Raw genomic sequence first — 25,925 nt, forward strand, 5'->3', positions numbered from 1 at the left:
TTAGATGATGGAGCAGCCATATGGCTCATTACAATAAATTTTTTTAGAAACTAAAGAAAGGAGTGGATTTAAGAACCTGATTTTAGGATTTCATTTGGAAGTCTTCACTCTTTGAAATAGTCTGTTCTAAAGAAAATTATTTTCTCACAAATTCCAAAGGGATGAGAGAAGCTATAGGGGGCATGAGATAAAAGGAAAGAAGTGTGTGTCCATCATTCTTCCCTACAAAAGTCCCTATAATTTTATCATCATCATTATTATTACTAAAAATTTGGGAAAGACTAAGTCTCCTCGAAAATAAGTCATTTATAAAGTCACATGGGTTGTAAGTAGCTGAACCATGATTGAACACATTTCCATGAGCCTGGTGGCCAGACTGTAACAATCTCACATACTTCACCCCACCCTGCCCCAATACCATGCCTAAAACAGAAATAGTAACTGTCAATATCAGGCTACTGTATGTAAGTATAAAATATTGTCAAATATGAGCTAACATTAATTGGAACTAATATTTTTGTGAGCTACATTCCTTAGTTCAGTAAGCTACAGGAGATCATTTAAATTATTTGGGCTTTTAAGTAAAAAAAAAATGTTCACAGTCAATTTTGTTAGATAGTCAAGTTCAGTACTTAAGCTTCTGGTTCAGAAAGATGTGATTTCAAATCCTGACTCTACTTCTTACCAACTATGCCACCCAGAACATGGGGGTTGAGCACAGGAAGGCTCTCTTACCTCGATGAAACCATGTAAAAATGCCTAGCCCATAGGGTTGTGATTGGGATGGAAGATAACACATGTAAAACACCGGGCTACATGTAAAACACTGGGCTACACTCAATATCCCACAGTTATTAAAACTATTAAATAAAAAATACTGTAAGACTCTTTATAGAAAAGAAAGGCTAGCAATAAATAGATGTTTTTCCACCACGGAATAAAAATATTAAGAAATGTTCATTAAAATGTGCTACATTTGTAGTTTAATTAGCAAGGTTACCAATAATTTTAAGTTATGAAGCAGTTTAAAACTAGCATCTTAGTGTACCTCTTTTTACTTTATGGAGAAAGCAGAAGTACTGTTTTTTTTTAAATTAATATTTATTAATTTTTTGTCATTAATAAACAACTCTACTTACATATCCTTTATTTGAGAAGTTCAAAGAGAATTACCAACATCCTTGTATTACAACATTAACCTGGTGGAACAGTCCCATTAGGCATTTCAATCTGATTGGCTGTCCTTAAATAGCTAGAACAAAGCTGGATCCTGCATAATTACCTGCTGAGCTCATTGTGTATCATTTGACATGACTAAACCCAAAAATATAAATGGATAACTGTATTTAATATTTAAAAGACTCAAGTAATTGCTTGAATTTTAAAAATAAGATCTTTCATTACTTTCCAAAATAATTCAAAATGAATAAGGGAACATATCATAACAGATTTCACATTTTTTGACAAGTGTCTTCAAGACACTTGTAGTAAACCTAAAGAAAGATTTTACTGTAAATGTATTTTTTTCCTAAATGCATCTTGTTCATTCATCACTTAAAAAATGTATTCAAAATATAGTAAAATATATTCTGATTCTAGAATGCTTCAGTAAAGATATGGTTTCAATAAGCATTCAGTCATACCAGTTACAAAGCCACTCAGACTAGTCAGGTTAGAAATGGGCTCGTATTTTAAACTTACTAATTTATCATTTAGAATTTGTGATTAAACACATTAAACACATGTTTAATATGTGATTAAACACATAGTGCAGGACTGAGATGTCTCACGGACATTAACTTTGAGAGCAAGTTTGTATTGCTAATAAATTTTGGGGGTAGTGTTTAACAGAAATAAACTATATTTAATAAATAACTCTGGTTATACGTAAATAGAACCTGCTGGTTACAGAACAACCTAATTTTTTCATTAATGCAGGGCTACTATTCTTTGTAGCTAAGAGAATTATTTATACTGATAGTCCAAAATATAAGATAATCTCTAAAGATTAAATTGGTACAGTGATTCATAGACATAATTTTACTTTTCCTGGACACACACAAGAAACAATGAAACTCGGAGACATGCTAGACCTAATCTAAAAAATAGAAAGTCCCCATGTGGATAACTGAGAATGGTTATTTTTTTAGAGACATGAGGGTAATCTTTAAGTGTTTTAACTTAGTTTTAATGGTGAGCTCACAAAGTCATGGCTATGCAATGCAAAAACTTTTTTTTTAAGCAATAAAGCCAGTCACAATGGCTGAGTCTGGTTAATGCAGCAAAATCTTTCTATATTTCTAAAGAAAAGAGGTGAACATTTCAGATTTTGAGAAGAGTTTACTAATTTATATCGAACCCACTTAACACACTGGTACCTTTATATTTAAATTCAAGATAAAAATAATAGCATCAAATAAACCGGTAAGTACTAAATGCTAAATCCATGTGTCCTCTGATTTCTTTCTCAAAGCTCCAGGGAGACTTACGATATAGTTTTGCAGAAGCAGCTCCACTGACTCTCTCCTCCCATACTTGATGATCCAAGATTTCAGCTTTGACTCTGCAAGAACCAGCAGTGAGAGCAGACGGTACTTTAATTCTAGAAATTCCATTTTCATTAAGTGTAGCTCTGATGTGGAGGAAACAAAATGAAACCTAGAAATAAAACACCGAGAATTTACAGAACGTAACTAATAGTAACAGAACGGTGCTTACTTAACCTGTTACACGTCAGTGCTAAACATAATGCAGGCACAAGGTCTTCTAAACTCGGGCTGATCAATCACTATCAGGAGATCTGATTCCTTTCCTAGCTCTGGATTTAAAGGCAAATCGTGATTGACTGGAGTATTTAATTTAGTTCTTTCCCTTGCCAAGACAACTCTCATCTGTTTCTTTTATAAGCTGTTTTTGCAGTATTACATAATGTTCCTCACAGTACTGAATAAAAATACAGTCTCTGAAGAAACCATTTCTGTGATTTCCAGGCTGTGCGTATATTCAGGTTTACTCTTTTCCAACAATAATATATATTAGAATGTTGGATTCTTAGCATATTGTTACGGAAGCTCAATTTTTATGTGCCCAAGGTAAGCATCTCTGTAAAAACAAAACAAAACAAAACAACAAACCAATTCATTGAAAAGAAATGGATAAAACACCAACAGAGCATTTAAGAAAGATACTTCCTTTCCAATCAGCCATTCTCTTACCTTTCTGCCATGTCCTCTAATTGGTCAGGTGGCACTGGGATCCCGTTAACAGACCTGGTCCGGTAGATCTCATGGAATGCTCTTTTGTGAGCATCTGTGTTTTGAAGCAGATCCTAAGATATAATTTTAAAAATTTTAAAAAAATGAGAAAACATGTTCACAGGAGGCTAAGAAGCATAATTTTCAGCCTGTACCGATGAGTCAATGTACTCAACAATTTGATCATGCTGCTACATCCATGTGCGGCTTGGTGCCTCTCCTAGGCTTTTACCTTTTTCAGGAGCTCAGGCACTTGTCTATAAGGCCTGTGCTCGAGCTGCTGTATCTAATAATTATGGCATCTTTTAAACACACATGACACTTGCACAGCAATGCATTCAGACATTTTAAAGGCACATGGTCCAAAGGAAAATGTAGTTACTGCTATAAACAATAATTTGTTAGGACTTTTCTCCTTCCTTGATTTTGAATACATCGGCTTTTAGAAGCTGAAAACGGAGCACAACTAATTTAACCCTTTAATGGTAATACATACACACATTATACTCTATTGTTATTACACTTTGAATACATGTAGACTATCATAAAGTGATATTTGCTCATCATTTAAGTCAATTATATTACAACATTATGAAAATACCCTATGGTTAGAAGATTTCAAATAAGCATAGGGAATGTCCTATATATATCAGAGTGGAAAGATCAAATGTAATGTTTATAAATATTCTTTGTAGGCTGTACAGAACTACACAAATTTTAATAATCTTTTTAGGCTTGTTTTCCGAGCTTTTCACTGTCAGTAGACTGACTTACATAAAGATTTACAGGTATGTCACAATTCCTAACCAATTTCTCACATAGAAGAGAGAGAGACGGAAGGAGGTTCATGCCATAGTCTCTAGAGTTTGATTTGTTTCTCAGCGGCAGAATAAATACCCAAAAGTTTGTCACTCACTGAAATGTAAGACCCATTAGGCCACCAGAATGGTACATGAAGATTAACATTGTTTAACTCACACTGATTGAGATTATGTGGATTAATTGGAGAAAATAGAAGCAAAAAACAGGTAAAGCCGTAAGAGAAACACTGGATGGAAAGGCAAAAAAAAAAAAAGGCTCTCATAAATAAAATGGTAAAACCACATGTGCTTTTTCTCATAAAGCCAGATGTGTCTGTGCCTTTTAATGTGAGGGACATTAATTTTTATACTGTAGAAAAATCTACGGCCAAACTTTCTATCGTGGTATATTTTGCTATTATCACCTATTGATCTGCTTTGAATCTCAGGTAACTGCACACATATTCACATGTCACTCATACCCACAGGCAGGCTACTATGTGCAGGAGCTGATCACAGGGGACAAAAAAACCAATCTAAAGTAGTAATGATTATGAGAATTTTAGTCACTCCCTGCCTTCTCTGTAATATCTAGACACATTTCTGTGGCTTATAATCTTGGCTGAGACTCCCCCAAGTAAGTGCAGGGCAAATTTAGAGCTATCACCACACCTGCTCTGATTTATTATATATGACTGTATGTTAATATATGAGTAGGGGTCTGTTACTATACTGGAATACTCATATGTCCAGTTGTTTCCTAAAAATCTTATTATAGGCAGTACCTAGTTAATTAGAAGAAGCTTGACAAGATAGCAAAACAAACAAAAAACATTTTCAAAAATATCATAAAGGAACTACAGCTGGTGTGATGTCTCTGGGATCTCTGAAAACCCATCACACTAAAAACCAGTGAGATGCTGAGCACAGCAGGTGATTTTAATTCACTGGTAGGCTCACAGGCGGTAAGAGAAATCTTTTAGGTCTCTTACTCCTGTTAAAATATGACCCCAAATTGATTCACAGGCCTGTGAGCAAAAACAAATAGAAAAAAGCCAAATGTTTGAAGCAAATACCTATACCATTGCTGTATGAGTTTGAGTCTTGGAACTTGGAGAAGGTGGAAACAACAAAACTCAGAATCCTAATGAGCCAGGACGCTTAAATATTAACAAAAAGAAACTGGTATGAGTATAACAATATCAGACAGAAGGTTTGAAAATAAAAATCATTATATGTAATTAATTGCTTACGGATCAAACTTTCAATTTACTAGTGGCTATATTAATTCTGAATTTGAACATGTCTAGTAAGCCTCAAAACACACAGAGTAAAAACTGATAGAACTAGTGGGAGAAACAGACAAAACCACGTGGCTCTGGGAAGTATCAATGACCCCCTCTCAGTGACTAAGATGGAACAAAAGAACTGGGATAGCAGGTGATGGAGGGAGGAGGGGCGGCCAGGGGAAAGCGCTGCAGATCTGTGGGTCTCAGGGGCCTCTGTAAGACTTTTGGAACGCTGATTTTGAATAGGTGGAATCTAGTGGGAACTTCTGAGAGTGGTGAAATGAACTGACTTGCATTTTAAGAGCGCTGCTGTGGCCAAGTTACTGAAAATGCCCTATCATTGATGCACTGCTTGTCTTAGCTTCTATAACAACACAGGAGCTGGATTTCCTCCCACCTCACTGATTGCTCTTTCTCTTACTCTTCTGCTGTTCCACCTTCTACTCTTTGATTTCTTGACAGTACATTCCTTTAGGGTTAAGTTCTTAACATTTTTTTTTCTCTGTCTATGCTTTCTTATTTAATTTCTTTGGTCTCAGAGCTTCCAATATCCTTCTACATACCAGTGATTCTGAGATTCTGAATATTTATTTCCAGCCTCTACCTGTGTCTCAAGCTCCTGTCTGTTATCTCTTACTGCCTACTCCACATGTACGCTTGGATGTGAAAAAAAGGCTCATACTTATCATGCCCCAAAGTGAACTTCTGATCACTTCTCCCAAACCTGTTTCCCTGTCTCTCTATCTCAACTGATGGAAACTATTCTTCCAACTGCTCATGTGAAAAAAAAATAGTGTCATGTATGACTGGAGAGATTTTTTCACAATCAAAATCTAATGCTGAAAATTGCTTTGCCCTAAAAATATTCAGAATCACCTTTTCTCACCATCTCTACAACAACCATCTTGAGTCAAGCCACCCAATGTGGATTATTGAGACTGGTTCCCTGGCTTCTATCCTCCATTAGTAACACAGTCTCTATTCCCACATGACAGATACCATCATTCCTCTGGTAAGAAGGTGGATGGGAAAAGGCAGTTATAATACACAGAGAAAATCAACAGTGCCAAAAGTGTGCAATTAAGGAAAGTAAGGATATGCAAAGAAACAACATTGGGGAAAAATAGAGAGGCTTAACTACAGGCACAGAAAAGATTACCAATTTTTAAAAAATATTTTGAATAATTTTATGTGAATAATTTTTAAAACTTAGTCAAATGGATAATTTCCCACTAAGTGTGAATCTGCATTACTGACCCAATAAAATTCTGAAAGCCTGATTTTTCTAGTCATTTCTAGGGGCTGGGAATACAACAGGGAAAAAACAAATAATTCTTGCTCTTATGGAATTGATACTATAGTTTAGGAAATCAAGCACTAAATGAAATATGTAAATTAAAACTGTAGTTAAGATGCAGATAAATGCTAAAGTGAAAAATCAAACAGGGAAGAGAGGTTGCACTTTCAAAGAGGTGGCTAGGAAAGAGTTCACCAAGAGGTAAGTTTTCAAGAAAGGCCCAAAGGAGATAAAGAAGAAGGTAGTGAGACTAATCAGTGGGAGAATGCTTCAGGCCAAGGACAGAGAACATTCCAGAACAATGGTAAGGACAAATGGGTTGAGGTGGGAATGTACTTGCCTCTTTGATGTCATCTTTTCAGTAAGTTTTCACTGACTAACCCTAGTTAAAATTGCAACACCCTCTAAAACTCTGTCCTTTTACTTTTAACCTAGTATGTAATTATTTTATTACTTACTTACCTTTGTTATTATCTGCCTCCTCCCACTAGAAGACAAATTACATGAGTGTAGGAATTTGTCTGCTTTTCTTTTTTTTTTTCTTTTTTTTTTATTTATTTATGATAGTCACACAGAGAGAGAGAGAGAAGCAGAGACACAGGCAGAGGGAGAAGCAGGCTCCATGCAGAGAGCCTGACGTGGGACTCGATCCCAGGTCTCCAGGATCGCACCCTGGGCCAAAGGCAGGCGCCAAACCGCTGCACCACCCAGGGATCCCTTGTCTGCTTTTCTTATGGGTGTATCACAAATGCCTAGAACATCACTTTGCACATAAAAAAGTACGCAATAAATATTTTGTGGAAAGACTGGGAAGGATTAGAAAGGTGTAGCCAGAGGAGTAGAAAGAAAATGAGGAATCCAAATGAAGAAAGTGGTTCAAAGATGAAGAAATTGCTATGTGAAATGCTTATGATTGGCAAGGTAGGATGAAGACTGAGAATTGACCACTGAGTGAGGAATGAGGAGGACTCTCATGAACCTGACATGAGTAGCATGGCAAGAAAACACTCGACTGGAATGGGTTCTAAAAAGAACCGGAGGAGAGAATTCTGAAACCAAAATGAGCAGAGGTAACTCTTTCAAAGAGCTTCACTAAAAAAGGAAGGGGGGGGGGGGATGGGCAGTAGCTGGAGTAGGGTTAAGAAAGAATTTTCATTTTTAAAATTTGATTTATTCTTTTTAAAAGAGTCTTTAAGATGAGATGATTAGCAGCATATACTTTATGTGGATGGGGACAATCCAGCAGAGAGAGGGAAAAAATTTAAGAAGGCAAGAAATACAGGAATTGTTTACTGGAGAAGAGCAGGGAGGATGAGATCTCATACACATGTAGAGAGGCTGGTCTTAGCTTGGAGCACAGATGGTTCATCCCTAGTAACAGAAGTGAAGACTGAATGTATTCAGGCGCAGATGCATGTAGGTGGGTTGATGTGGTCGTGGGAGCTTGCGGAAATTCTTTTTTGACTGCTTCTATTTTCTCAGAGAAATAGGAAGCAGTGTCATCAGCTGAGAGTAAGGATATGCGAGGAGGTGTAGAAGATTTGAAGAGACAAGGTATGGAATAGTTGTCCCCAAAATAAAGAGGCAGTGGAGTTGGGAAATGCCTTTGGAGTGCAAGGCAGCTTTAAAGATCTACTTGTGTTAGTCATCATGCCTGAGGGTGTGTTTTTCTGCAGCCATACTCAGTTGCATATGTGTGGGCAGGGAATAGGCAGAGAGTGGGCTTTAATCAGGGCTGTGTTTTAACCAGGACCACAGGACAAAGGAGACCTGGTCAAGACAATTAGTGTGTACTTTTGGTGACCTTTACTTCACTTTTGGTGACCTTTACTTCATCATTGAATTTAAGTAGAAGACAAAGGAAAGGGATGATATAAAGAGAGTGAGAGGCAATAAAATCATGGATTATAAGGCACATAGTCCATGAAATTTGGAGTCAGGGCAAGTTTGGGTGGACAGTGAGATAGATGCTTGAGAAAGAGATTGTGGAGGGGTTTCAGTTCCTAGTGATGACAAGTTCTAGACTATGCATAGGCTTTGGAGGGCTAAATTAGAGTGTAGGATTCGATGACTAGAAAACAGGAGACCAAGGAACTAACAGTCCAGGTTATTGGTAGAATCACCTATGGGTTACTGAAGTTATTAAGAATTATGGTTTGCATTGTCATGCAGGAAATAAAATCCTTAAAACAGGAGAAGTGACCTAGGTAGGATTAATGACCACAATAAGGATGGGTAGCAGGTAGTAGAGTTTGATGTCTATTTTCATGATTCCTTAAGACTGAAAGTCTTACTTGGCCAAAGCAATATTACTAATAAAAATTAATAAGTTTAATTACTGTATGTGTATTATATGCAATAGCTTTGTGGGCATGGTTTAAGGTTAGTGTTTAAAACAATCTTGATTATCAGATATGTACCTTGGGCAAGGCACTTAATGTCTCTCTGCCTAAAGTTCATTCATTTGCAAATGAGGATGATAACACCTATCTCACATCCTACATGTCAAGTGCTTAGCAAAATTAAGTGCTTAAGATAGAAACATGGCTAAATACTCAATTATAGTTAGCTATGACTATATTTGTTATCTTCCTAGATAACTAAGCATTAGAGTATCTGGAAAATAGAAAAGCTAGTAAAGGCGTATCGTATCTTGCTCTTCAGAATAATATGATCCTACATACATGTAAGTTAATTAAAATAAAAACTTTGGTAGAACCATTTGTAAAATCATCTCTTTGCAAAAAAAAATTTTAAAAATTATCTGAATCCAGTTTTCAGACACTGAATATATATTAAGTAACAAACAATTGTCATGTGGTATAGATTTTTTAAAAAACGATGTGAACAATGCAGAAAACCAAAAATTCTAGATCTCGATAGCATATATAAGTTTTTGTGATAAAATCCATAGTTACTTATAGACTGGGATAGGAAGATAATATTCTAAAACATTCTTGCTTATGTATTAAGGAGTCCTATATCATGTTTTTTTCAATTTTATCATCAGTAAAACATATAATTTAATACACAATTTGATAAATGTTCTTATTGGGCTAGAATTGAACATTAGACTTGGAAGATGATTTGTAAGAATTGGAAGATGATTTATACTATATTGTGTTTTTAATTTACATATTGCATTTCCAAGTGAGTCCAATATAGCAGCACAAAGAAGTGATATCAAGTTGATGGGCTGATTTTTTTGCTATTGAAGAAGCCTGAAATTTTAGTTATCTTAACAATGATTCAAATTTCTCACATCATCAAAGTTTATCTTATTACAGGCACGTGATAAATATATTTTAAATAAGAATTGATTTTATAATTGACAATGGCATTGTTTTATGACTCTACTACTTTAAGTGCCTGTGCCCAGACCCAGTAAAAGTTCCTACCTCAGTAAAAAGATCATTCTGGAGATCTGCCTTGAACATCGTCTTCACCTTTACCTGCCTCTGCTTGCTTCCTGTTGTCTCTTTACTGCATTCCCCAGCTTTCTCTTCAGTCCTTTCTGATTTTTAGTCTCAGATAAGCTTCTTCTCCAACTCCTACCACTCCCCTTTTCCCTACTCCACTTCATTTCTGTTTTTTATGGTTGTTTACTACACTTTAGCAAAGGGATGGTTCTTGCTGCACACTTGGTGGTTGGCACAGGGTTTCTCTCTCAAGGGACCCAGAGGGGTCATATAATTACTGAGAGAGACACTGACTGCATCTGTGCGTCCAGCTTAAAACTTAGATTTCAGCAGGGGTTGCTGCAGCCTAGAGTGAGCAGCAAATTAACGTATCTGCTAAATCTAATCACCTAGTAAATAGCACAGCTAATATTGCAAGGCATTTTCTCTATGGTGGAGTATTCAAATAAGACTTAAGTATGTCATGCCAACAACAAACACATGCCATGTCTTGAACTTCTAGATTGGAGGTGCCTTCACCAGTTTCCCTGATGCATAAAGCTGACACACAGTAGACCTGCAATGTATATTTGCTGAATTAACACAGCTGACCCATGATCGATACACACTTTACATTTGATTTTTTTTACATTTGATTTGAAACCCTAAGGTGACTTTCTTTTATATGAAATAGTCATATTACTTAAAAATTATGTTGATTGCCATATAATGTATTTACAGAATTTATGATGAATTACTAATTTGTTAAAGTGGTATTATTTGTGTAACACTGTTTCAACATGTCCCCTTATTTTTAATATCCTGGGAATCTTAACATAGGCATAACCTAGGCTTTTCTGCTTTTAAGAAGCCTTAACCATGGTCAGTCTCAGAAAAAAATCTTATGACTTGATCTCTTATTTTCTGTCTTCAGAGAAAGCACAGACTATTGGACCTGGATTTTATGTGTTTGTATTTCCACTGATGATACAGACCTCAAATCATGCTCTTACCTGAGAAGCAAATTCTGAGGAGTTTTCTGTGTGTTTGGTGTGTGTTGGTGGTGGCGGGAAGGGGAGAGGTTAAGAGATAATCAACAAAAGATCAGTGTCTAAACTGAAGAAGGGACAAGAATAAATGCAGGAAGGACCCTGACTAATTGTGTACGAACACAAAGTCTTGTTGTGTCCCGCTTGTTTGGTAGTTGAGTCTGGGTTCAATGTGTTGAGTTGAGAGGGACAGGAGCTGAAACTCCGTGATGCCTCTGTACCTCCACATTTCTAGTTCCAAACATAAGGTCCCAAAAGGGCATAAGACAAAATCTGTCATGAATTTGCTTTACAATCTGGTCTAGAATACCTAACAGTCTATTTCCCTGAAGCAGTTTTAAAAATATTAGTATTTTGGCAGAAAGTATATATGAGCTATAAATTGCCCATATGTGGTCATCTCCACTGGTCTGTTTTCCACATATAGAGTAATCCCTGCCATGACCCAGGAAATGTGGTACACAAATTCAATTGTACAAAATGCAGGATTGAGTTAATGTGATGTGATGAAAATAGCATTTTTGTACTATCACAAAACACAAAGATGCAGGATGTTAGAATTTATACTAAGAACAACTGACTTTACTGCAAGTGGAAAAAGTCACAAATAACTAAAAAGTCATCAAGGCCTAGTCCCACTGCTTCCTAAGATCATCACTCTCCCTCGACCCCTGCTCTGTCACAGCACAGGACATAAGGACTGGCAATCTGGCTTGCCTCCTTTTGAGAATGGAGATGGGAGTGAGATCTGAAGCCAAAGGCCAACCACATTTTATACAAATGTGTGTGGTCTATGGGTTTACCTTTTGAAAAGTAACGTATAGCAACAACAATAACAAAGATAACCACAGATGAAAAAATACCATGGAGTTATTGGAAAATACCTCAGAAAACAAATCTATTGGAACATCTCTGAATTGGTATGAGTGGATGTCGGGGAGACCCAGGTGGGTGGGAGGTCTCAACAGCCACATCTCCAGACTACACCAGGATTGTTGTGCCAGATTACCCCACCAGAACTTTACCTTGTGTTGCTCACGTTTCCGTTGTATTGTGTTGGCCGTTTCCTCATGGACCTGCTGAATGGTAATTTCCTCCCTCAGAGCTACCTCTGCTCTGTATAACCAGGCACCTATAGTGCCCAGAGGTGCAGGGAGAGATTTATCAAGCTGTATATGCCAATCAAAGAGCTGCAATACAAAAGTAGAAAAATAGAATTATCTTTAATACGGAAAATTCCTAAAACTCACCCAAATGACTTCTAAAGACATAAGGATCCTAGGTAATAATTTCAGGTTAATTTAATATATACCAAGTAAGAAAATATTTGTGTTCTGAATTTGATACTTTGAGAATAAGGAGGAAATTATAGTTATAAGCAAGTTTTGAGGAAACCTAAAATACATTTTAGACATGGAAGGACATTATTGAGAACTTAATTTTTTTCTTATAGGAATAGCATAAAGCCCCCACTGATTTTCAATAGAGCTTCTGCTGAGAGGGAAGGGACTGGATTTTTTGAGATGTTCAAGGATACAGCTGTTATACACTAGCTGATGTGTGTCCTTTAAAACTTGCCACATGAGGGAGGGTCCAGAAAAATCAGGGTCATCCAGTCATCTCTGGAGGAAGGAAAATATTTGAGATTCTTTCTATGATAGTAACTATTTCTTCATTTCTACCACTTTATCCGATTCTTAAGCAGTGTTTCTCCTGACTTACTGGAATACCAGGTAGGATAGGTTGAGATGCTTGGGAACTAACATATTCTCTGGGAGAGTTTGTAGGAAAAAGATTAGGTTATCAAAATGAATAAAACAGAGTAAGTTCAAGGCTAATATTTCCATTTGCAATAGAAGTTTCAGATGTTTTAAAATCCTGGTCTTTAAGTTTGCAAAATATTAACATGAAAGTTACTGAGCAGCTTTTTTTTTTCAGGTTTATGAATGACCGGATAAGATTTGCTTTCATTAAAGACTGTAAACATGAACGTGTATATAGAAGGAGGACCTGTTGATGAAACCTGTATAGACTTTAGAGAAATTCCTGAAGCTCCATTCTTGGGAGAGTCATCTCTTCTAAATGACCCAGAATTTAGCGGGTAACCCAGAGAGCCTTTGAGGATTTCAATCCATCATCTACTCCATGGGGAAACTACATGTAAGGTGGCAAAGCAGAAGAGTTGTTAAACCAAGTACTTCCCATAGTACTTGGGGAGCCTCTCCTTCCTCAGACATAGGCTGTAGGACTAGATGGAATATCATTGTGTAGGAAAACATGAGGGAAAATATTCTTGACTAAATTATGTCAGCCTTAATGAAATTAATCACGAGAGAACTTACCCTGGAGGACACTCTGTCCCAGGATTGTTTTACCAATGCTTGGTCAAGTGACAGTTTACCATCTCTATGTACTGGTTGTATTAAATGTTCAATCTGTTTCCTTTTTATTTCATACTGAACTCTGAAGTGCTTAAATGACTAAAAGAGGAAAAGCAGCAACAACATGGAAATGAGTCAAAAACAGAATGTAAAGGAAACCACACTTCCTAAATAACAATCCTTTATATTGGGATTACACTCAATGTATGCTGCTGTTAATAATGATGACAGTCATGATACTGATAGCAGCTACCGTTCCTCAAACCCTGGTGATGAGCCTGGTCCCATGCTATACACTCTCTCCATTTTATTCCTCTGGATTTCTCCATAACCCTGCAACATCCACATGTCCTATTATTGTCACCACAGGAAACCCAGAGGTCATTTGGCAAGAACAAGTAGTAAAGTAGAATTAAAACTTAAGATTTCTCATTTCTGGTTAAATAATCTATGAGCCAGTCCATACTCATCGAGAAATAATAGTAAATAGGAATATAAACCTATGCTAATAATCAAAATAGCACCAAATTATTCAGAGTACCAAATTATTTAGGTTAGAAATTATGTATATCGAAATAATACCGACTTAAAGATAGCTAAATTTATGCTAAAATAAGCCTGTGTAAAGTAGGGGACCCCATTTATATAATAATATTTTGTTTTAACTTTGCGCCATTAAAATGTTAATTATTGTATCATTTCTTTTATCATAGTGTGTTTAACATAAATTTGTAATATGTAGACTTAACCGTAAGTCTAATACTAACCTTAAAAAGTAGTGATTTTAATTTTACATTTTATATTAAATTAATAAATTCTAGAATAAGACTCCAAGGCCAAGTATTAATTGAAAATATCACTAAAATGTGCAATTATGTTAAAGAACATGAAAATGTCCTTACAGAATCTAGCTGGTAACACATCTGAAAAAATTTGTCAAACAAACATGTCAGTTCACAGTACGAACACTGGGGGGAGACGGTGAGTAAATATTTTACCACAACTTTTATCTTTCATTTCCTCTAACTTAATTTAAAAATACCAAAACATAAAATCGATCTTCAATTTTATTCCACATAATTCTATGCATGAATAAAACAGGAAAATATACTACTTACTGATAAGTAGAAAAAGAAAAATGCTCTTTGGGGACTGGGACAAGGAAAATGTTCCCTATGTTCAGCTTTCAGATGGTCTCTCAATCTTTCTTAAGAGATAGCTTATTTATCTTTAGACTGAAAGGAATGTTTCTGTTTCATACTTTTCTAATACTCTGTTTTCCTTTTATACAATAACATCTGTACAACAGGTAATTTCATAATTTGGAATTGATTTTTTATAATTTATGACCAAACCAAAACTCACCAATGGTCTATTAAGTATATTCACTCTGTTCTTAAATTTCTATTCTCAATTTACTGGCTTAATCTTTTTTTAATTAAGCTCATCCAGAAAATTGTATTTTTTTTTTTTTTATTTTTTTTATTTTTTTTAATTAACTTTTATTGGTGTTTAATTTACCAACATACAGAAAAACACCCAGTGCTCATCCCGTCAAGTGTCCACCTCAGTGCCCGTCACCCATTCCCCTCCAACACCCGCCCTCCTCCCCTTCCACCACCCCTAGTTCGTTTCCCCGAGTTAGGAGTCTTTATGTTCTGTCTCCCTTCCTGATATTTCCCAACATTTCTTTTCCCTTCCTTTATATTCCCTTTCACTATTATTCATATTCCCCAAATGAATGAGAACATACACTGTTTGTCCTTCTCCGATTGACTTATTTCACTCAGCATAATACCCTCCAGTTCCATCCACGTTGAAGCAAATGGTGGGTATTTGTCGTTTCTAATTGCTGAGTAATATTCCATTGTATACATAAACCACATCTTCTTTATCCATTCATCTTTCGATGGACACCGAGGCTCCTTCCACAGTTTGGCTATTGTGGCCATTGCTGATAGAAACATCGGGGTGCAGGTGTCCCGACGTTTCATTGCATCTGAATCTTTGGGGTAAATCCCCAACAGTGCAATTGCTGGGTCGTAGGGCAGGTCTATTTTTAACTCTTTGAGGAACCTCCACACAGTTTTCCAGAGTGGCTGCACCAGTTCACATTCCCACCAACAGTGTAAGAGGGTTCCCTTTTCTCCGCATCCTCTCCAACATTTGTTGTTTCCTGCCTTGTTAATTTTCCCCATTCTCACTGGTGTGAGGTGGTATCTCATTGTGGTTTTGATTTGTATTTCCCTGATGGCAAGTGATGCAGAGCATTTTCTCATGTGCATGTTGGCCATGTCCATGTCTTCCTCTGTGAGGTTTCTCTTCATGTCTTTTGCCCATTTCATGATTGGATTGTTTGTTTCTTTGGTGTTGAGTTTAATAAGTTCTTTATAGATTTTGGAAACTAGCCCTTTATCTGATATGTCATTTGCAAATATCTTCTCCCATTCTGTAGGTTGTCTTTTAGTTTTGTTGACTGTATCCTTTGCTGTGCAAAAGCTTCTTATCTTGATGAAGTCCCAATAGTTCATTTTTGCTTTTGTTTCTTTTGCCTTCGTGGATGTATCTTGCAAGAAGTTACTGTGGCCAAGTTCAAAAAGGGTGTTGCCTGTGTTCTCCTCTAGGATTTTGATGGAATCTTGTCTCACATTTAGATCTCTCATCCATTTTGAGTTTATCTTTGTGTATGGTGAAAGAGAGTGGTCCAGTTTCATTCTTCTGCATGTGGATGTCCAATTTTCCCAGCACCATTTATTGAAGAGACTGTCTTTCTTCCAATGGATAGTCTTTCCTCCTTTATCGAATATTAGATGGCCGTACATTTCAGGGTCCACTTCTGGGTTCTCTATTCTGTTCCATTGATCTATGTGTCTGTTTTTGTGCCAGTACCACACTGTCTTGATGACCACAGCTTTGTAATACAACCTGAAATCTGGCATTGTGATGCCCCCAGCTAAGGTTTTCTTTTTTAAAATTCCCCTGGCTATTCGGGGTCTTTTCTGATTCCACACAAATCTTAAAATAATTTGTTCTAACTCTCTGAAGAAAGTCCATGGTATTTTGATAGGGATTGCATTAAACGTATAAATTGCCCTGGGTAACATTGACATTTTTACAATATTAATTCTGCCAATCCATGAGCATGGAATATTTTTCCATCTCTTTGTGTCTTCCTCAATTTCTTTCAGAAGTGTTCTATAGTTTTTAGGGTATAGATCTTTTACCTCTTTGGTTAGGTTTATTCCTAGGTATCTTATGCTTTTGGGTGCAATTGTAAATGGGATTGACTCCTTAATTTTTCTTTCTTCAGTCTCATTGTTAGTGTATAGAAATGCCATTGATTTCTGGGCATTGATTTTGTATCCTGCCACGCTACCAAATTGCTGTATGAGTTCTAGCAATCTGGGGGTGGAGGCTTTTGGGTTTTCTATGTAGAGTATCATGTCATCGGCGAAGAGGGAGAGTTTGACTTCTTCTTTGCCAATTTGAATGCCTTTAATGTCTTTTTGTTGTCTGATTGCTGAGGCGAGGACTTCCAGAACTATGTTGAACAGCAGTGGTGAGAGTGGACATCCCTGTCTTGTTCCTGATCTTAGGGGAAAGGCTCCCAGTGCTTCCCCATTGAGAATGATATTTGCTGTGGGCTTTTCGTAGATGGCTTTTAAGATGTCGAGGAAAGTTCCCTCTATCCCAACACTCTGAAGGGTTTTGATCAGGAATGGATGCTGTATTTTGTCAAATGCTTTCTCTGCATCTAATGAGAGTATCATATGGTTCTTGGTTTTTCTCTTGCTGATATGATGAATCACATTGATGGTTTTACGAGTGTTGAACCAGCCTTGTGTCCCAGGGATAAATCCTACTTGGTCATGGTGAATAATTTTCTTAATGTGTTGTTGGATCCTATTGGCTAGTATCTTGTTGAGAATTTTTGCATCCATGTTCATCAGGGATATTGGTCTGTAATTCTCCTTTTTGGTGGGGTCTTTGTCTGGTTTCGGAATTAAGGTGATGCTGGCCTCATAGAACGAATTTGGAAGTACTCCATCTCTTTCTATCTTTCCAAACAGCTTTAGTAGAATAGGTATGATTTCTTCTTTAAACGTTTGATAGAATTCCCCTGGGAAGCCATCTGGCCCTGGACTCTTGTGTCTTGGGAGGTTTTTGATGACTGCTTCAATTTCCTCCCTGGTTATTGGCCTGTTCAGGTTTTCTATTTCTTCCTGCTCCAGTTTTGGTAGTTTGTGGCTTTCCAGGAATGCGTCCATTTCTTCTAGATTTCCTAATTTATTGGCGTACAGCTGTTCATAATATGTTTTTAAAATCGTTTGTATTTCCTTGGTGTTGGTAGTGATGTCCCCTTTCTCATTCATGATTTTATTAATTTGAGTCTTCTCTCTCTTCTTTTTAATAAGGTTGGCTAATGGTTTATCTATCTTATTAATTCTTTCAAAGAACCAACTCCTGGTTCTGTTGATCTGTTCCACAGTTCTTTTGGTCTCGATATCATTGAGTTCTGCTCGAATTTTAATTAACTCTCTTCTTCTGCTGGGGGTGGGGTCTATTTGTTGCTTTTTCTCTAGTTCCTTTATGTGTAAGGTGAGCTTTTGAATTTGAGATCTTTCCAGTTTTTGAATGGATGCTTGTATTGCGATGTATTTCCCCCTCAGGACTGCTTTTGCTGCATCCCAAAGATTTTGAACGGTTGTATCTTCATTTTCATTAGTTTCCATGAATCTTTTTAATTCTTCCTTAATTTCCTGGTTGACCTTTTCATCTTTTAGCAGGATGGTCCTTAACCTCCACGTGTTTGTGGTCCTTCCATATTTCTTGTTGTGATTAAGTTCTAATTTCAAGGCATTATGGTCTGAGAATATACAGGGGACTATCCCGATCTTTTGGTATCGGTTCAGACCCGATTTGTGACCCAGTATGTGGTCTATTCTGGAGAAAGTTCCATGTGCACTTGAGAAGAATGTGTATTCAGTTGAGTTTGGATGTAAAGTTCTGTAGATATCTGTGAAATCCATCTGGTCCAGTGTATCATTTAAAGCTCTCGTTTCTTTGGAGATGTTGTGCTTAGAAGACCTATCCAGGGTAGAAAGAGCTAGATTGAAGTCACCAAGTATAAGTGTATTATTATCAAGGTATTTCTTGAGTTTGGTTATTAATTGGTTTAAATATTTGGCAGCTCCCACATTCGGGGCATATATATTGAGGAGTGTTAAGTCCTCTTGTTGGATAGATCCTTTGAGTATGAGATAGTGTCCCTCTTCATCTCTCACTATAGTCTTCGGGGTAAATTTTAATTTATCTGATATAAGGATGGCAACCCCTGCTTTCTTTTGAGGACCATTTGAATGGTAAATGGTTCTCCAACCTTTTATTTTCAGGTTGTAGGTGTCCTTCTGTCTAAAATGAGTCTCTTGTAGACAGCAAATAGATGGGTCCTGCTTTTTTATCCAGTCTGAAACCCTGCGCCTTTTGATGGGGTCATTAAGCCCGTTCACATTCAGAGTTACTATTGATAGATATGAGTTTAGTGTCATCATATCTATTCAGTCCTTGTTTTTGTGGATTGTTCCACTGAACTTCTTCTTAAAGGGGAATTTTAAGAGTCCCCCTTAAAATTTCTTGCAGAGCTGGTTTGGAGGTTACATATTCTTTCAGTTCCTGCCTGTCTTGGAAGCTCTTTATCTCTCCTTCCATTTTGAATGAAAGCCTTGCGGGGTAAAGTATTCTTGGTTGCATGTTCTTTTCATTTAGGACCCTGAATATATCCTGCCAGCGCTTTCTGGCCTGCCAGGTCTCTGTGGAGAGGTCTGCTGTTACCCTAATATTCCTCCCCATAAAAGTCAGGGACTTTTTTTCTCTTGCTGCTTTAAGGATCTTCTCCTTATCTTTGGAATTTGCAAGCTTCACTATTAAATGTCGAGGTGTTGAACGGTTTTTGTTGATTTTAGGGGGGGATCTCTCTATTTCCTGGATCTGAATGCCTGTTTCCCTTCCCAGATTCGGAAAGTTTTCAGCTAGGATTTGTTCAAATACATATTCTGGCCCTCTGTCCCTTTCCGCGCCCTCGGGAACCCCAATTAAACGTAGGTTTTTCTTCCTCAGGCTATCATTTATTTCCCTTAATCTATCCTCATGGTCTTTTAATTGCCTGTCTCTTTTTTCCTCAGTTTCCCTCTTTGCCATCAACTTGTCTTCTATGTCACTCACTCGTTCTTCCACCTCGTCAAGCCTCGTCGTTAGGACTTCTAGCTTGGATTGCATCTCATTTAATTGATTTTTAATTTCTGCCTGATTAGATCTAAATTCTGCAGTCATGAAGTCTCTTGAGTCCTTTATGGTTTTTTCTAGAGCCACCAGTAGCTGTAAAATAGTGCTTCTGAATTGGCTTTCTGACATTGAATTGTAATCCATATTTTGTAACTCTGTGGGAGAGTGGGCTGTTTCTGATTCTTTTTTTTGAGGGGTTTTCCTTCTAGTCATTTTGCTCAGTGCAGAGTGGCCAAAAACAAGTTGTATTGGGAAAAGGAGAAAAAGAGAGAGAAGGAAAGAAAAGAGAAAAAGAAAAAAGAGAAAGAAGAAAAAAATAGGGGAAAAAGAGAAGAAAAAGAAAGAAAAAGAAAGAAAGGAGAAAAAAGAAAAAAGGGGGGGTGGGGGAAGCAATCAGAAATCAAGAAGAAAGAGAGAAAAAAAAAGCACAAAAAAAAAAACCAAAAACAAAAACAAAAAAACAAAAAACAAAAAAAAAAACACGGGGGAGTATCTTCCGATTCTGTGTAGTTTAAGTCCCTTGACTTCCCTTGGAACTGGTCCGTCTCGCTGGTCTTCTGGGGGAGGGGCCTGCTGTGCTGATTCTCAGGTGTTGGCACTTGGGGGAGCTGCTCTGCCCCTGCCTGGTGCAGGGCTCAGTGGGGGTTGTTGACCCCGTGAGGCCCCGGGAGGAAGCCACAGTGGCGGGGGCAGCTCTGGGACCCTGGATCCAGCCCCCGCAGTAGCTCCGGGGCTCTCCTTCTGCAGGGCCTGGGGGCTCCGGGGCGGGGCCGCTGATCTGCTCAGTTCCAGGCAGGAGCGTCCTTGCTGTCCTGGGCCCTCCCGGCCTCTGCCTGTCCCGGGCGAGGCCGGATCCTGGGCTGTGTCCCGGCGCCCTGTGCTCCGGGGCCTGCGCTGTTGGATTCGCGCTCCCGGCGGTGCAGCCCCCTCCGCGGAGCCGCCGCCCGAGCCTCTCCGAGCTGCTCCCGGAGCCCCGCAGCCCCCTCCGCGCGGAGCTTCTTCCTCCGCCCGAGCCGCCGCCGCTGAGCTGTTCCCGGAGCCGCGCAGCCCCCTCCGCGGAGCCGCCGCCCGAGCCCCTCCGAGCTGCTCCGGGTCCCGCCGAGCGCTGCAGCCCTTAGGGAGCTCGGCGCATCTCCCGGGGCGCAGTTCCTCTGTTACTGTCCCAGGGAGCCCGAGGGCGTCCCCGCCTTTCTGGGGATCCTGCTCCAATTCCCCGGGAGCCCCTTTCCGCGGGGAAGGTCGGTGCAGCTCCTGCTCCTCCGGGACGGGGCTCTCCTGTCCTGGGGACACTCGCCCCGGCCTCAGCCCGGCTCCTCGCGGGGCCCTCCCCCTTGGAGGCCTTTTGTGTCTTTATTTCTTTTTCCCCGTCTTCCTACCTTGATAGAAGCGCGAACTCTCCTCACTGTAGCGTTCCAGCTGGTCTCTCTTTAAATCTCAGGCCGAATTCGTAGGTTTTCAGGATGATTGGATGGTTTTCTAGGTAATTTGCTGAGGACAGGTGACCTGGAGACCCTACTCCTCCGCCATCTTGCCCCTCCCCCAGAAAATTGTATTTTTGAGAGAAAAGATTACATTGAGTTTCAAAGCAAAGAGGGCACATACATTTAAGCACATATATATTGCTTTGCCATGTTCAGTAAATATGGTATTGATGGCATCATCCATCTAAATTCAGGCACATTTTATAGAAGTTATTACATAAAATTGCACACTAATGCCAATAGCTAAATCTTTTATCATCTGCCATGTTGAATCTCATATCGTTGCCCCTTTTTATATAGCAAAACTGATTGAAAAATAATATGGACTAGGATATATTATAGTTTAGCCATTAAAATGCAATGCTATCTTAAATAGGAGGATAACATCAATAAATCACAATTTAATGGGAAAACCTATTACAAGAGCTTGTGTCTGAGAAATGAAAATTAGAAGCCAAATCCAAGTAATGGTGGTATAAGGAGACTGAGGGATGGCAATAACACCTCTGGCCTCAGTTTGAGAGCAACAGTGTCGAATCAGGCAGGCTGCAACAGAAACTGATCCCATTAATGGGCCCACTCCAAACATTCATATTGCAAACTTTTCTTAAATGTGGCTTATCCCATAGTAGTTTTCAGTTTGGCACTGAAATTATTTTTTGTTATATGACATCTACAAGATCATGAGTTATAGAAAGACAATGACCAGATGTTTGTGTTTGGGGTCATTTATAAGACTCCAGAAAAGTCATGAAGCCTCAGAGGTCTACATACAGGACGGACACACATAATTTAAAACTACTAATTCTATCTCTCAGTATATGAAAGGAAATGAAAATAAGATACTGAAGAGGTATCTGCATCTCTTATTTATTGCAGCATTATTCACAATAGCCAAGATATGGAAAAAACAAGTGTCCATTAATGGGTGAATGATAAGAGAGGTGTGGCAGATATAGATATCTATATCTATAAATATCAAGAGAAAGAAAGACATCGTGCTATTTGTGACAACATAGATAGACCCCTTGAGGATATTATCCTAAGTGAAATAAGGCAGGCAGAAAAAGACAAATACTATATGACATCACTTATATGTAAGTATCTAAAAAAGCCACACTCATAAAAACAAAGTTAAATGGTGGTTACTAAGGAATGGGAGGTGAAATAGGGGGACAGGAAAGATGCTACTTAAGTATACAAATTTGCAATGAGTAGTAAATAAGTCCTTGAGATCTAACACACATTATAGTAAATATAGATAACAATATTGTATTATAATCATCAAACTTACTAAGACACTAGAATTTAATTATCCCAACCACAAAAAAAGAAATACTTATGCAATGTGACAGAGGTGCTAATTATCTCTACAATGGTGGCAATCATATTACAATACATAAATGTATTAATTTTTTTAAAACTACATATTTACACAGAAATACAATTATTAAATTACATGCAAACTTAAGATAACACATATTACTTCTTTAAATATTTTTCTCATTAATATCATTCAAAAGATTGAACATAGATAAAATGACTTATATGAATCTTATTCATAAAAAGGGTTTTAAGAAACTGAAATGCCTCTTATACATTACCTGATATTTATCTTGCAAATTTGATTCTGTCATCTGTGCCCTTGTCAAATCTCTTTCAAATTGTTCTATCCAAACTTTTGTTTCCTTCAAAATTAGCCTGTCTTCTCTCTAGAAACCAGAACATATTACAATTTTATTAATAACTATGCACTTATTTAATTGCTGATTAATACCTGGCTGATTCTAGAATACACTGAATAGTTAATAAGTTCCAATTGTCTCTGAGAAACTTCCTCCTCTCCCTCACCTCTTTTGGAGAATAAGGGGCAAAAGTTTAAATTCTAGAAAAATAGCTTAATTATCTTGCTGAATACTAAAATTATCTACCTTCAGGCAGCCCGGGTGGCTCAGCGGTTTAGCGCCTCCTTCAGCCCAGGGCGTGATCCTGGAGACCCGGGATCGAGTCCCATGTCAGGCTCCCTGCATGGAGCCTGCCTCTCCCTCTGCCTCTCTCTCTCTCTCTCTCTCTCTCTGTCTCTGTCTCTCATGAATGAATAAATAAAATCTTTTAAATAAATAAATTTTAAAAATGGTAATCATTAAACATAAAATAAAACTACTTTTTTTTTTTTTTTAATAAACAGTAATTTAATTAAGAAAGCAGGCTCAAGAGGAGATTTCCTAAATACAAAGATACTCAGAAAGAGCAATGGTTGGAATAAGACTGACAACATAGGCGTGGGGGTGCTTCTTAACCCACAGTTATTTGTACCTCAGAGGAGTATTCCAGATGAGATTTTTTTCTTCCAATAAGATTAATTTTGACTGAATCAAAGGAGTTACAGTCACAGAACACTGTGGACTAGTATTATTTAAAAATGCTATTCAGTATTACAACATAAGCTCGTCCAAAATGACAGAAAATACTCTTTCTTTCTCTCTCTTTTTGCTCAATATGGTATTATTAGACCCTGGTAACACAGCACCTATAAAATATTTACCAAAATATTTCCTGAATGAATGCATCCAGGCTACCCCTCACATCTCAAAAACGAAAAAAAAAAAACCACCCAAATCCAGAGATTTCCACAAATAATCACAAGCCTCTAGCATTGATTTAATGAAAAATATCCTAATTTTTCACCAAGATTTCTTATCTCGTAAAAATGTAAAAGTGATCAAAAGTAATCAAAAACACATTTAACATGGTTCTTGGCTCTTACAAATCACTTCCAACTACAGCATCTCACAGCCTTGTGACACAGATGAAATCACGATGACAGGTTAAGTGGCAGAGGAGATAGAGTGATGGCTGTGGAGGCAGGCAAAACTGGTTCCAAATTCTGGTTCTGACAAGTATCAGCTCTGTGACTTTGGACACATTTTTTTTTAATCCTCTCTACTGCTGTACCATCATATGAGTAGACACCACACACTGCTTCCCCGTTTTTTTTTTTTTATTATTTACTTATGATAGTCACAGAGAGAGACAGAGAGGCAGAGACATAGGCAGAGGGAGAAGCAGGCTCCATGCACCGGGAGCCTGACGTGGGATTCGATCCCGGGTCTCCAGGATCGCGCCCTGGGCCAAAGGCAGGCGCTAAACCGCTGCGCCACCCAGGGATCCCATGCTTCCCTGGTTTGAGGAAGAATTCAAGATAACCTCTGTAGCACATCTAGCACAGACACTAGCACACAACTGTCATGATCCATGCCTCTTCTCACTTTCCAGTCTCACAAAAGCAATCTTGTCCTGCCTGAAAACATCTTCCTCTGGATAATGCCTTCTTCAGAGCTCAGCTCAGACACAACCTCTCTAGTAAGCTTTTCCTGACCCAGAAGTCTTGTTGGAGTGCCTCTTCTGTGCCAGCGGTTCTCACACATTAGTGTGCACTAGAATCACCTGGAGGGTTTCCGAAAGAAGACTGCTGGACACCACCTTCAGTCTTCCTTGGCTTAGTATGTCTAGGGTGGAAGCCAAGAATTTGTATTCCTAATAAGTTTCCAGGTGAATCTAAGGTCTAAGGACCACATTTTGAGAACACTTCTCTGATCTTGCAACAACTTGAGCTCAAATATTCACTGAAAAAGCATTATTTTGTATCATCTACTTAATTGTCTCTTCCTCTCCACCCATAGTACAAACCCCTTATGTATCTTATTTTTCTCTAGCCTAACACAGTGTCTGACACCACTGGAATAAAAATGAGACCCAGTATCACTCAATATATCATAGTAGAATAAATGATTGGTATAATAGGTAAGTAGAGAAAGAAATGGAACAGGAGCCCCAAACTCCAAAGTTTTAGCTTTTCCTAAGATGGCTTCTCTGAATGAACAGATAAATGTGACCAAGGTACATGGTTTGCTGGTTGACCATCATGCCCATAAAAGCACAATGGAACATTCTTACAAGGTTGGAGGAACTATATGCTCTTGGTTTACCTCCAAGGTACCAGAGGCCAATGTGACCACTCAGTGGGGGGTTGGGGGAGATCATCAAAGTGAGCATGGAACTTCACTGCGAGCCTCCAAGGACCTATTTCTCACCAATTGAAATTATTTCACAAAGTCGTTTGAGAGAAAAGATTATATTTTTAAAATAACTATTAGAGTTCATCTAGTAAATGACTTTTTACTGGTGGGGTAGTGTCAAGCAAATTGCAATAAGGTAAGAAGAATGTAGCTATTTACACACTCAACATTCTCCTTTTAAGAGGAGATATTGTACAAACAATATTTAGGTTCCCAGAGCCCAGTTAGTCCAGTGGCTTTTCTTCAACTGTTAACTTTTACATGCATTCAAAGACCCGGGTGTCTATTTGCCTACAGAAGACAACCTAAATTCCAGGCAGCCAACTGGGCAGTATTCTCATGACTTTTTCTTTCTCTCTTTTTCACTCAAACTTACAGGCATATTTACATGTTCTGTAGCATGTTCATGTGTACATCAACTTACAATTCATGGAGCATAAAAATTAATTTAACATGATATAAAGTTACTTTTCATTTTTATTCCAGTGTTGGCATAGAGTCTAGTTTGTTGATAGAGCCTTAACCTCAGACCTATATGGAACATAAAGAAAGATAGAAAAAGTACAGGATAATTTGGAATTAGGAAAGAACTCAAAATCATTAATTCCACAAGTA

General features: G+C 38.0%; 1 protein-coding gene across 16 annotated transcripts in view; it reads right to left on the reverse strand.

The window, feature by feature from the left end:
• The window catches only part of SYNE1 (spectrin repeat containing nuclear envelope protein 1), a 450,580-nt gene that overhangs the window by 296,060 nt on the left and 128,595 nt on the right, over positions 1-25,925 (reverse strand). For all 16 annotated transcript variants that reach the window (XM_041744182.1, XM_041744178.1, XM_041744179.1 and 13 more), the window contains 5 exons: positions 22,836-22,943; positions 13,430-13,567; positions 12,113-12,277; positions 3,216-3,328; positions 2,490-2,658 (listed from right to left, as the gene is read on the reverse strand). In XM_041744182.1, the coding sequence (XP_041600116.1) occupies positions 2,490-2,658; positions 3,216-3,328; positions 12,113-12,277; positions 13,430-13,567; positions 22,836-22,943 (693 nt within the window). The remainder of the gene's footprint in view (positions 1-2,489; positions 2,659-3,215; positions 3,329-12,112; positions 12,278-13,429; positions 13,568-22,835; positions 22,944-25,925) is intronic.

The sequence above is a fragment of the Vulpes lagopus genome, chromosome 2 (genome assembly GCF_018345385.1).
Source record: "Vulpes lagopus strain Blue_001 chromosome 2, ASM1834538v1, whole genome shotgun sequence".
NCBI classification, from domain to species: domain Eukaryota; kingdom Metazoa; phylum Chordata; class Mammalia; order Carnivora; family Canidae; genus Vulpes; species Vulpes lagopus.